The sequence below is a fragment of the Phycodurus eques genome, chromosome 7 (assembly GCF_024500275.1).
Source record: "Phycodurus eques isolate BA_2022a chromosome 7, UOR_Pequ_1.1, whole genome shotgun sequence".
In the NCBI taxonomy this organism is placed as follows: domain Eukaryota; kingdom Metazoa; phylum Chordata; class Actinopteri; order Syngnathiformes; family Syngnathidae; genus Phycodurus; species Phycodurus eques.
Window position 1 is genome coordinate 13,241,107 of NC_084531.1, and position 12,990 is coordinate 13,254,096.

Here is a 12,990-nt window from a genome sequence, read left to right on the forward strand (position 1 = left end):
ATTGCGATGTGAAATAATACAGGATCAGTGGTGGGAAATTACATTTTCTACACGAACTACCTCAAAGTTCAGTTCATCATTCCAAAAATGAACTAGTTCAGTTCAGAATTCAACATTTTGAACTAAATTCACTGTTCCAAAAATTAACTTATTCAGTTATTTTTTCCAATACTATATGTTGCCTATTACCCTCAAAATACTGGCATTTCATTTCCCCATTGTTGCAAAAAAAAACCCAGTAGGACAGGAATGATGGTGAAAGGACATTACTTTGCATTCCTAGCAGCTCTGCCCGACTATATTAACAAAATAATTTATCTGTTCTTATATTACAAAACTAAATAAATTCCATATTATCAGGTGATCATACAGTGTTTTAACTAAAGCATTCTGATACAAATAATTTCCCTAGGAATCAATTTTTACAATTATGTACTGTATTACAAATTAACCCATTCAGGGCATCCCCCTGAACGTAGCTCACGCACTCACGCAGCTGTCGAATGCCTGCTTAGTTTCATTCTGAAGAGCGAAAAAGGAAATGCTGCAGGTGTACATTCTTTCACCTGTCCTCGTTCATATTTATCATACAAGGAGATATGTATACAACACTCTGGTCTGCTCCGTGTGTTGTTTAAAGTGTTATAATTTACTGTAACATGGGTGCTATTCCTATTAGCGTGTCCAAATAGGTCCCCCTGCTGCTTACTTTTAATATTACAGTTGATTCACTGTATATTGCAGTGCATCAACATCGTAGCAGACCCTGTGATGTGACTATTGTGCACATGTACATCGCCCTAATTAGGAATGATACAATTTTACTTCAACAGTGCCAGTACAGTTAACCCTTCTCTTCACAGGGGAAAGTGATCAAGACCTGCCTCGAATAATGAAAACCGAGGACCCCCTGTAATCCTCAAGATTACTAGTGTCTGTTTTTGTCCCCTTACATATTGATGGGAGCCTCGGCCGCCAGAGCCACAGCAGGATCCAGATGAATCTTGTAGGCTCGCCCATGAACTTGAAGGAACTGGGCCGGATCTTTTTTCTAATAGGAGACAGATATGAGCACAAGTAAAGAGTAGTTAAAGGAGTTCCAACATTGCCCCTAAGGCTGCTCCTCTGTTGCCTAATGGTGATCAAACCTTGACTAGCGCTTTTTACTGAGCTAATGTTTCAGCTCAGGTCATCACAGCTACAGAACTATGCAAGGGGATGGAAAATGAAGCAGCAGTGAGGCAGACAGATCATCATCATCCAAGCAAGTGACATCGTCGCTTACGATTAGGGTTGGAAAATGATCGGTAAATTTACATGGGAAGATAACCTTGGGAATTTTGGAAATATTCCTAACTTTCCAACTTCTAAATTTCCTGGAATTTTGCAATCCCTCTTACGATCTTCTCGTAGTACTCTCGGCGGCGCTCGCCACGTCGCTTGTAGTCGACCATCATGCCACGGAGCTTGCGCTCGTGCTTGCGGGCCTCCTGCCACATGACAGCGCCGCTGGGCGTGGGGGCGCGGCGGGGCACGGTTGCTGCAGAGTAAAAAGAGAGACGTGTCCAGTTATCAGGGTTTTTTGTTTTAAATTAGGTCCAACTAATTTTTGAACGGCCGATTAATCGATTTTATTGATTCATTTTATTGATTATCTCATCATTTTTGCATTAAAAAATTATTTAGCATTATTAAAACAATACCAAACATTGCGCGCCTCGGTAACAACACTCCAGCCTTGCAGGTGATCCAGGTAGCCTCCCAACCTCCTCCTCCCGGCCGGGGACATCCCAGGATCTCCTGGGTGTCCCAGGCCACGGCGTTCTGCCCCCTGTCCACCCTCATCCACTAGGCACAAGACCAGACTGGTTGCTACAGCCTCTCCTCAGCCAGGCACTCATTAGACTAGATTAGAATACCAATACAAAATGTGCACCTGAGGAGCAGGTATTATTTTTGTCCACTTGTGGTCGACATCCTCGCGTTCTACACTGTAGTATCTGTGACTTTAAATGTGTGTGACTCTGAAAGGCGGGGTCTGGCCTGATGAGTGACGTGTGAATGAGAGTGTAGTTGATTGCTATTAGCTCGAGTTAGCCAGTCTGCGTGTCTGGGCATCAGTTGTGGCCATCAACAACCCATGCAGGGCTTTAGAGTCCGAATTTCTCAACGGTGTGCCTAAAAATAATAAGGTCACCGGTGTGACCATCCGCTCGAGTTGGGGGAAAAAAAATGTTTGCGATGCTGAAAGCCTCTCTTTGGGCTCAAAACACACACACATTTAGCTCATTGTTGTCTAAACTAATCAGCGATAGTGAAGGAGGGACTCCATCTGTTTCTCCGTGTACATGCGTATGTTAGAAAGTGCATTCTGCAGTCATTTAGAGAGCTGCTTCATTCTCTTTCCTGTCAGTCAACCATTTTATGAACAGATAACCAGCTGATGAAAAAATTACCTGATAATTATTTATCCTTTTTCATTCTTTTTGGATTGTATGTGAAGTCCTTCGACTTATCGAAACAATTCCTTTTTAGAGCAGTGGAAGTGGAAGATGAGCCTGATGTAACCGTTATCGCAGGTGCTTCTGATCTTACAGCAGTCAGTGTGACCTCTAGGTGCTGAGGCGAATTCGTGAAACGTTTTTTTTTTTTTTTTTTTTTTTTAAGCTTTTTGGACAAACGCTGTCTATATTCGCGAGTAATGCTCTATGTCTGTTCAAGTATCTGGCATGTTGGTTTGATACAGACAGTTTCATTAATGCTGTTTTATCTTCGAAAAGATTATTGACAAAGATTGACCAGAGGCTGTGCAATTCTACTGTTTTTACTGTTTTCTCTTTACTGTTTTTTATTGGCTAGCAGCTGTTGGTGGGACTCATACTTTGCTTTGATTTGCTAAGGTGTGGAAGCACTTCAGCAGCACACACTTAGGGCGGGTCTTGTAAAAAAAAAAAAAAAATCATGCACCGGATTTATGGCACGACGGAGTACTTAAAGCCATGCTAATGCCACAGCAAGCATCGGTGTGGGAACATTTTGGGTTACAGCCAAATGAACGCAGAGAGCCAGTTACCATCAACATTGAGCCGGTATGTCAAATTTATATGATCAAAATTGCAACAAAAACTAGCAACACAACAAAACTCAAAATGACAGTCAATTTAAAACCCAACCGTCCCACCCAATTTGTTTGGCTGGTAAAAAAAAAAAACAACAACAACAAAAACAGTGGGACATTGAGGGCCCTGCATTTCGCAACAGCTTGCAAATAAGCATTTGCCCAACAATGCAAATGTAGACATGACACACAAAATGTTGCACACTCACAGATAGCATAACTCGCTTTATAGAGAAAGCGATGCAGCCATTTAACATGTTCAGAAACTAGCGTTTAAAGAAATGCTGCATACTTTTGATAGGCAATATGAATCTTGATGCAAAACAGGTTGCTTTGATCAGCTTCTTGAGATGTTACTGTGGCCAAATTAATGTTGTTAATTTGCACTTTTTCTTAACCAACTGGAAAATGGATTGCCAGTATACTGCCTATTAAGGTATTAATGACTCTCCACACCTGTGCCAAGTGTTTTAATTTGTGTGTGTTTTTTTAACAGAGCGTGAGTCTGTTTTATTTACTGTATATTTTTATGTATCTAAGATTGTATTTATTGTGGTACATTTCAATGCCAACGTTAAATATTCCTGAAAACTCAAAGTTAAAAGGATATACTTGAATTATTATACTCTAATATCATGGTATCAGAAGCATAAAAATACAACAGCATGCACAATACTATTGTCGTGATAAATTCTGGCGTAACATCGTTCTGTGGCCTAGGCCCATCAGATTTAGAGTGCAAATAGCTGCCGATGATAAAATTAAAAGAACGATTGACAACTTTTTCGTGAATAATGTTGAGGCCAGATTCGTCAGCTCTGACACGGAGCACTGTAAGTACCAACACGTTTCGGTAAATTACCAGTCTTGTGGACTTGTGCTTCAAATAACGTTGTTCGGCAGATTCTTAGTTGATTATTTACCACTTAATAGTGCTCTTTAAAAACAAAACAAAAGTGTACGTCTCAAAAACTGCGATGCGGTAGAAAATTTGGGTGCAATTAACTATAGTGCTGGTGCACCAAAGGGGAAAAAATTGAGCGCACCAGTGCAAAAATGAAAATCTACCAATTTCTTTGCATAACTTTGTGAAAGGTTAATCCTATCTGAAAAAACGGCATTACATTTTGCATTTAGCTGGCGATGTTGGTGTCATGTGATAATGTTAGAACTGAAAAACGCTTAACAAACAAGTTTTCAAAATCATTATAGCGTTACCCAAATGTGAGTTGAAGAGGGCTATGTTTTTGATAGTGTTTTGAATATGTGTAAAGTAGTAAATAGGAATTAATAGTAAGCAATGAAACGTACTGTATGTGGAGACAGGTAACTGATAGCCAACCTATAAACCTAAAGCTTAAAAGCCAGACGCCTGACAGACGCCTATCGCCTGACACTTGTTTAAATGGCCACTTAGTTCTTACGCCTGCATCTTTTTTCCCCAATGACATTTGGCACAAAAATGATAGAAAAATGTTTTAAATGTACGCCGGAGTTCGTCAGGAATCGCAGCGATTTGACGGATAGCGCGTGAAGAAGAAGGGGCCCCACGACCGAGAAGCTAGTTTAGCTTAGCTCGACTATCAGCGGCTAACTTGTACCCCAACAAACGAAAGAACAATTGTCTAGGTCAGGGCTGCTTAGTAAAGAACATTTTAAGACTTTTCCAACGGACGTGGCTTACCTGTTTTGTGGGCAACAATTACAAAAACTGGGTTATTAATCACTGGGGTATTTTATTCGTTGAGCCAGAGAGGCCACCGTACACGCCTTCTTCCGCGCTGACTTTCTTCTTCTTCTTCGTGGATTGTAAAGACGGGTGGAAGGCAACGGGCCTCCTGCTGGATTGGAGCGTTACTACAGCAACCACGGTTACTATCTGTCTATAATGTTTTCATGATTCTTCTCTTCCTGGGTTAATAACAAAAAGATAAAAGAGAATACAAGATAGACAAATCCGAGAGATACAAAACTGAGAAATTAAATATGTTTGTAAACAAATTAAAAACAAAGTCAGTCTGCATCTTTTTGCACACAAAAAAAAAAAAAAATGTACCGGCATTACCAGATAACTAGGAACCCTTTACTGCTCAGTGACTGTTTTTTTTTTTGTCAATGTCTTTATGTCTCAAAAGTGTTCTCTGTCAATTGACTGTCTGTTGTCGTACTAGAGTGGCTCCAACTACCGGAGACAAATTATTTGTGTTTTTTTGGACATACTTGGCAAATAAAGATGATTCTGATTCTGATTATAATTGAAAGGAAATTGAATTAGATGTGTGAATGTGAGGCCGGACGGTGGAAGAAAGGTTAACACATCTGCCTCACAGTTCTGAGGACTCGGGTTCAAATCCAGCCTCACCTGTGTGGCGTTTGCATGTTCTCCCGGTGCCTGTGTGGTTTTTCTCCAGGTACTCCAGTTTCCTCCCACATCCCAAAAACATGCATGGTAGGTTGATTGTAGACTCTGAATTGCCCATAGGTGTGAATGTGAGTGCGAATGGGTGTTTGTTTATATGTGCCCTGCGATTGGCTGGCGACCAGTTCAGGGTGTACCCTGCCTCACGCCTTGAGTCAGCTATGATAGGCTCCAGCACGACCGCGACCCTAGTGAGGATAAGCGGTATGGAAAATGAATGGATGGAGAGAAAATTTATCATTATTCTGCTGTTTTCTGTTAAAAGAACATGTTATGACTGTGATATTAATGTCTTTTAGTTTTTCTAAATTTCAATACAAATCTTTTTTAATGTACTATCCATATAAATTAATACGGATTTATGCATGATAAATTAAATAAATTTTGTGCTATGTTATTATACGTTATGTTGGTACACATCCATACAATTCAATATGGTTATATAGCATGATGACCAACCACGTCTCTAACAAACTAAAATGTGCAAACAATAAAAAAAAAAAAAAACTATACCACCAGTAGTTCAAATTTGTCCTCTGTAGTGGACATTGGTAAACGTGAATATCTCCCACCCATTACATACTACTGAGTTAACTCCTTTTGCCCACTATAGAGGACATTTAGAGCTTTTGATTGGATAATATTTTTTCTCTGGTAGTCAAGAGGATATACAACATAAATCACAGTCACAACATGTTCTTGTCTGGAAAAAAATAGAATATGTTTTATTTCGTGTTGAAACAATTTTCTTGAAGGATATTTAAGTGTTCCACCCCAGATTGAGGTAATGATGTCACAAATTGGACAAAATCGAGTTGATTTAATGGTCTCCAGAATTGAAAGTTGAAGCTTCTCTCCTGTAAGCGTACATGTTGTCACGTGTGACATCCTGGAGCACAAAGCAGGTGTATGGTGGTAGCATAAGTGTGCGCTCGATTTCCTCCTGAGCAGGGCGGTTACAGGAAGCCTTCCCTGCCGGCTGCTGTTTGCACAGGCCGAAGTTCACATTTGTCACATCCACTTAGCCATTAACTGTCTTTTCTGCATCCCCACTGTCACAAAACGCCTTTCCTTTCACTCACTGTCACTGAGTTTATGCTTTTAACACATGCCATCTGCACAATCTAATGACATACTAATGCAAGAGCTGTAAAAATCACCCTTTTAAGCCTCCTATTATGTTTCTCCAGCAATAATGGTCCTGAGTCAATTTGATTCACGGTATGTTTAACTATACCACAGTGTCAAAAATGTCCCATTAAAAATATCCAAATACAAATGGTCTGTAGCTCATGCCATTACTAACACTTTCAGTCACCATTTAGTTGTTTAAAACGAAAAATTTGACCCATGACCTAACTGGTGAGTTAACTGGTCTGTTAATAAAGGAGTTTGGGGGTATCAATTTAAAATTATGTTTGTAGTTAGCACCACATGCCATGGAGACGTGTCTGGGTACCATTTTACAATAAAAATGCCCCTATTAAATGTTTATAAATTGGTTATTAACTAGTTTACCGTGTAAAAGCTTAATAAGGGTTGACTGATGCATGCTAAATAGGAAACCCACAGTGACTTAGTATTTCCCCTTTTAACACAATAGAGGATGTAATTCATGAATGTTTACTAATAATCTACAAATAATGTATGACACAAATATTAACCTATTTTTAAGCAATCTATAAGGCTTTGTACAGGTACCCTTATTGTGAAGTCATATTTTGCACCTAGCCATATAAAGCAACCAGTTTATTAGAAAGAAACATACAAACTTCTATAATATTTATATATTTATACCTCTCAAAAGTGAGCATCATTATCTTCTTATCTGTACTCAACTGTAACTATCGGATCTCATTAGATTATTTTGGTGTATAGTGTTGTCATCCATCCATCCATCCATCCATCCATTTTCTGAGCCGCTTCTCCTCACGAGGGTCGCGGGCGTGCTGTAGCCTATCCCAGCTGTCATCGGGCAGGAGGCGGGGTACACCCTGGACTGGTTGCCAGCCAATCGCACGGCACATAGAAACAAACAACCATCCGCACTCACATTCACACCTACGGGCAATTTAGAGTCTCCAATTAATGCATGTTTTTGGGATGTGGGAGGAAACCGGAGTGCCCGGAGAAAACCCACGCAGGCACGGGGAGAACATGCAAACTCCACACAGGCGGGGCCGGGGATTGAACCCGGGTCCTCAGAACTGTGAGGCTGACGCTCTAACCAGTCGTCCACCGTGCCGCCTAGTGTTGTCATGATAGCAAAATTCTGACTTAAATTAATACTATACCTGCCTAATGTACCTCAATACCGATACTGCACTGATACCAAGGCAAAAACCGAAAACACCGGTAAAAGCAGTGTAATAATGGTTACTGGGCAGCGATATTACTTTTCCACATACAAATACAGTACTGTACAGTATTCCCCCCTCTATTGCTGGGGTTACGTTCCAGACCTCCCATGCAATAAGTGAAATCCGCTATATAGAAATATCTTATTTACATACACCATGCTGTGTTTTTATACAGCGTTTACAGCATTTAAATTTTTTAAGGTCTTTAAACACACTTTTAAACAATGCAAACACATATACTAAGAGAGAGCAAGAGGAATGAATAACACAAAAATATTGTACAAAAAGTATTTTAAAAATAGTGTAAAAACTGTAATAACACTTCTGCGATACATCAGGACCACGACGCATGAACCGCCGGGGATTACTGTACAGTACATATTTTACAGGAGTGACGAATAAACAGCTTGACACAAGCACACCTCGCCTCTTTTTGGCGAGCCGCTCGCTTTCGGCCGAACAGCGCAAAAGTACCGGTACGAAAAATAGGTATGGTTTTATTTTTGACGGCGAGGTATCGTGGTATTTTTCTTGTACAGGTGTACCCATTATTGTAGCCTGTGAGAGGCGATGTTTACCACTCAACTATTGAACATTTTTAGCATGAATTTTCCATTAAGTCATACATTCAGTGAAGTACAGTACAGTTGACAGGGACACATTATTGTTATGGGGATAATTGTTGCATTCCACATTCCACAATTGTTGCATTCCACAATCCATCCATCCATTTTCTGAGCCGCTTCTCCTCACTAGGGTCGCAGGCGTGCTGGAGCCTATCCCAGCTGTCATCGGGCAGGAGGCGGGGTACACCCTGAACTGGTTGCCAGCCAATCACAGGGCACATAGAAACAAACAACCATTCGCACTCACAGTCATGCCTACGGGCAATTTAGTCTCCAATTAATGCATGTTTTTGGGATGTGGGAGGAAACCGGAGTGCCCGGAGAAAACCCACGCAGGCACGGGGAGAACATGCAAACTCCACACAGGCGGGGCCGGAGATTGAACCCGGGTCCTCAGAACTGTGAGGCTGACGCTCTAACCAGTCGGGCCACCGTGCCGCCTGCATTCCACAATCATAACAATTAAAAACCCTCACATTCACACAGTGGCAGCACTTTCTCTCTTTAACCGGAGGATATTTTACAACAGTAAGTGCCAATAAATCCAAACTGTTAAATGCACTTTTATTAGAGAACGTCAGTAAAACAACGAGTGATACTCTCAGACTGAACCACGGTACAAAAAAAGTGAGGCATCAATATGTACAATATATTTATGTACAAAAACTATTTTACATGTGAAATGAAAAAAGGTAGCATCACAGAGACGACACAGGCAACAGTGTTTACTTTTAAAACATTTCATGAGGCCTTAAAGCACAACTCAGAGGTTTGTGTCCTTACATATTTCATATACTGTACAGTCTTTCATGCGCAAACTCAGGCCAAATGGAATCCCACGTCCAGTTAAAAGTGTTGGAAAGGGAAGGAAGTTGCGTTGGTTGCTTTAAATAATCTCACATTCACCCAGTTGGACTTTAAATAAACATCCATTCATTTGGCCATTGATCGGCCACTCAGATCTTAGCCTACATTTTTGTGACTGACACTTTTTCAGGCACTCTGAGGTCACAAAAGGCGCACTTCCACCAAAGGAAATTTAACCCTGGAACTTTTGGAGGACCATTGCATGTCTGAATTTGGTTCTGGTGTGTAAAAAGAGCCTGGAGGGGGGTAGTACTCTCGAAAGGATCAAGAACCATTTGGGGTGGGGTCTGCAGTGCTCAACAAATCTGAATTGAGGACGACTCGCCACATTTTTTTCCCACCTTGTCTACAGCTGTTCACATACTCGCTACTAAAGAGGGGTACAGTGTTGCCCCTTACACTACGCGGTCGCTAATTTTGTTTTGCAACCTATCGTCCGTTAGCCGCTGAAAAACTCACCTATATTGTGTTTTTTTTTTTTTGCTCAGCTCAGAGCTCTGTCTCAAATATAATTATTGCTTTGGTGCCACCTTGTTGCATCTTGGTGTTAAGGAACTATGTTGAAGTAAGTTCAGGAGCTTCATGTGGTGCTTTTCCCCCCCATCTTGTAGCATCTTAGTGCCACGGATTTTCAATGTTCGCTTGGTCCCTATCCCATGAGAATAGCATGAACACTGTAAAGTATCCAAATTTGAGCATTTTTCTTTCCTTCCAAACAAAGATAGAAAAAGCCTGATTATCGTGTGTCTCTAAAAGATTATTCTGAGCGATTATCCTTAATCATTCATGCTAAATCTGTTCAATATTTATGATGACAAATCCAAGTCCGCACCGACAATCGTTGAGTCTCCTTCTTCAAACCAGAAGCGAGGTGAACTTTTAGCTTCTCTGGTAACTACATTTCAGTCGCAATTCTTCTCCTTGTCATTTTTATTGCGTTGAATGACTTTTGAGACACATTATAAAAAACACTCACACAGCCAGTCGCCCCTCTATTTGTGTCCTACAGCGAGCTTTCTTGTTGACAACTGTTTTGTTTCACGTCACAATAACGGAGTCCATGGATGACTTCATCCATCCATCCATTTTCTGAGCCGCTTCTCCTCACTAGGGTCGCGGGCGTGCTGGAGCCTATCCCAGCTGTCATCGGGCAGGGTACACCCTGAACTGGTTGCCAGCCAGTCGCAGGGCACATACAAACAAACAACCAGTCACACTCACAGTCACACCTACGGGCAATTTAGAGTCTCCAATTTATGCATGTTTTTGGGATGTGGGAGGAAACCGGAGTGCCCGGAGAAAACCCACGCAGGCACGGGGAGAACATGCAAACTCCACACAGGCGGGGCCGGGGATTGAACCCGGGTCCTCAGAACTGTGAGGCTGACGCTCTAACCAGTCGGCCACCGTGCCGCGGGTTGACTTCACTCATAAGTATACGCCATCGTAAATATTTAACAGGTTTACGATTGTCGGCCATGACCGAGCATATCACTCTGGATTATTTTTTAGAGCAGTGATGTGTGGGCTCCTCTAGTGGTGCATGAAAGAATCACTGAATTAAATGTTCAAACTGTACATAACGCTACAGTGGCTTTTTTTTAATTACCTAGTACAGTACATTTTTAAGTAGAGTTCAGTAATATTTAACTTTTGAGTACATTACATTTGTTCTTAATCTTTCAGAATGGTTTGCTTTCAAACGTTTATGTAGGTGGAATTGCTATTGAACTTTTTGGATCGGAAAGGGGTGAAAATGCTCAAATTCGGCCTGATTAGATTCGGGAGGAAAAATCCCTCTTAACACACCCCAGACAACATGATAATTGCTCAGGACATTAGAGACATCCGATAAGAAGTATTTTGATTACTTTTATTGGAAGGGAGTGCTCAAATGCTCAAATTCGGGCCGGTTAGAGTGAGGAGGAAAAATCGCTCTTAGCACACCCCACACCACAGGATGATCACTCCGGGTAAACCTTTATAAACATCTGATAATCAAGCCTTTGATCGTAAGGGTGAGAAAATGCTGAAAAACCGTCCGATTATTAAGATATACTGCACTGATATACGTCCAGGGACCGCAGGCTTCTGTGAAAATGGTAGAAAAGTACCAAGGACTAAAAGTTCCTGGAACTTTAGGTGGAAATGCGGCTTTAAGGTCCAAGCTCACAACATCATCTGGAGAGTCTCAAAGACACGATAGGCCAAACAACGAACGGGGACCCTGTGACAAGAGAGTGCAAAGTATGCAGAATAATATAAGCCTCAGATTTGAAGGGTCACACTTGTAATTCCTGGTTGTCTGTGCAGTGGATACGATTCAGCTTCTCCCTCTCCCGGTTGGAGATGTCCATTTTTGGGGCACGAGCCTGCTTCAGCCCAGCGGACGAGTGTGAGGGGGCCGGAGAGGGAGGGAGAGTCAGCTCGATTTCCTCGTAGCAGTGCGGGGAAACAGCGACGGTGGCAGTGGCCGTGCCGGTTGGCGACTGAACCAGGGGGGCGGCGGGAGGCGGGAGGGGCGGAGGGACAAGACGGTCCAGGTTTCGGATGAGGTTGACATACTCACGGTGGTTGTTGATGGCTTCCTCCTGCGGGACGGCCTGCTGCTCTTTCCGCTTGTGCTGCAGGTGGGTGAGGACAAAGGCGCACGCAGCGCAGCCGCATATCACCACCAAAGCCAGGACGCCCAACAGGACCATGTAGAAGCTGATGCCGGCTTTTGAGTCTGACATGGCACCTGAGGAAGTGGTGCGAATATAGTGAATTTCCTTTGTCAGTGCATTTTCCTTATTTGTGAATTACCTTAATGGATCTATCCATCTAGCCTTCCATTCATACAGCCGTCATTCCTCTTACCTGGACAGTGTGGGCCAAAACAAGGATTCTTTAGGCTCAGGCACTCGTTGCCATAGTAACCGTCAGGACAGGCACACATGTACCTGCCATCGATGCTGTGACAGGGCATCCCCTGCAAGCAGGGGTTGGGGTCACACAGATCCACCACTACCTGAAATAAAAGTATGATGTTAACAATAAAAGAGGAGAAATGTACATTTACATGTATTGCTATTTCATATTTAATTATATAATATTTTCTTTTAATTATAGTTTATTCACTAAAAAGTCGGAATCTTATAAAAAAAAAATAAAGAATACTTTCGAGATAAAAACATTTATTTTTTATTTTTAGATACTTTCGGTATAACGAGTAAGATTAAACTCAATTTTACATAAGAAGTCGTAATCTTGCGAGAATAAAGTTGTATATTGTTGAGAAAAAAAGTCGGGCACTTACAGGAATTAAGTCTTTTTTAAAAACTATTTATTATATATATATATATATATATATATATATATATATATATATAATTGTATTTTTTTATAATATTGTTTTGTATTTTATATTTTGGAGAAAACAAATTGTATATTGTTGAGATTAAAGTCGAACTGTACATTTTTGAGATTGTATTTGAGAAAAAAGTTTAATATTTTAGAGATACAGAAGAATAAAGTAGTTAACGTCTAAGAACAAAGAGAAAAATTGTTACTATTACACGAATAAAGTTGCATATTTTCAAGAAAATTCATTTTATATTT

At 41.1% G+C, this 12,990-nt stretch overlaps 2 protein-coding genes across 5 annotated transcripts in view; both read right to left on the reverse strand.

Annotated features, from left to right (window-relative positions):
• clasrp (CLK4-associating serine/arginine rich protein) overlaps positions 1-4,904 on the reverse strand; it is a 30,910-nt gene extending 26,006 nt beyond the window's left edge. For both annotated transcript variants that reach the window (XM_061681791.1, XM_061681792.1), the window contains exons 1-3: positions 4,803-4,904; positions 1,401-1,540; positions 954-1,051 (exon numbers count right to left, since the gene is read on the reverse strand). In XM_061681791.1, coding sequence (XP_061537775.1) covers positions 954-1,051; positions 1,401-1,499 — 197 coding nt within the window. In that variant the 5' untranslated portion in view covers positions 1,500-1,540; positions 4,803-4,904. The remainder of the gene's footprint in view (positions 1-953; positions 1,052-1,400; positions 1,541-4,802) is intronic.
• Positions 4,905-9,088: 4,184 nt separating this feature from the next.
• LOC133405427 (protein jagged-2) overlaps positions 9,089-12,990 on the reverse strand; it is a 50,103-nt gene continuing 46,201 nt past the window's right edge. The window contains exons 14-16 of one of the 3 annotated variants that reach the window (XR_009768948.1): positions 12,333-12,400; positions 12,196-12,249; positions 12,114-12,130 (exon numbers count right to left, since the gene is read on the reverse strand). Coding sequence is in view for 2 of the 3 variants with exons in the window: in XM_061682348.1 (XP_061538332.1) it covers positions 11,673-12,130; positions 12,250-12,400 (609 nt within the window). In the remaining variant the exon portion in view is untranslated. Of the gene's footprint in view, positions 12,131-12,195; positions 12,401-12,990 lie in introns of all 3 variants that reach the window. The other 2 variants (XM_061682348.1, XM_061682349.1) reach the window with 2 other exon arrangements.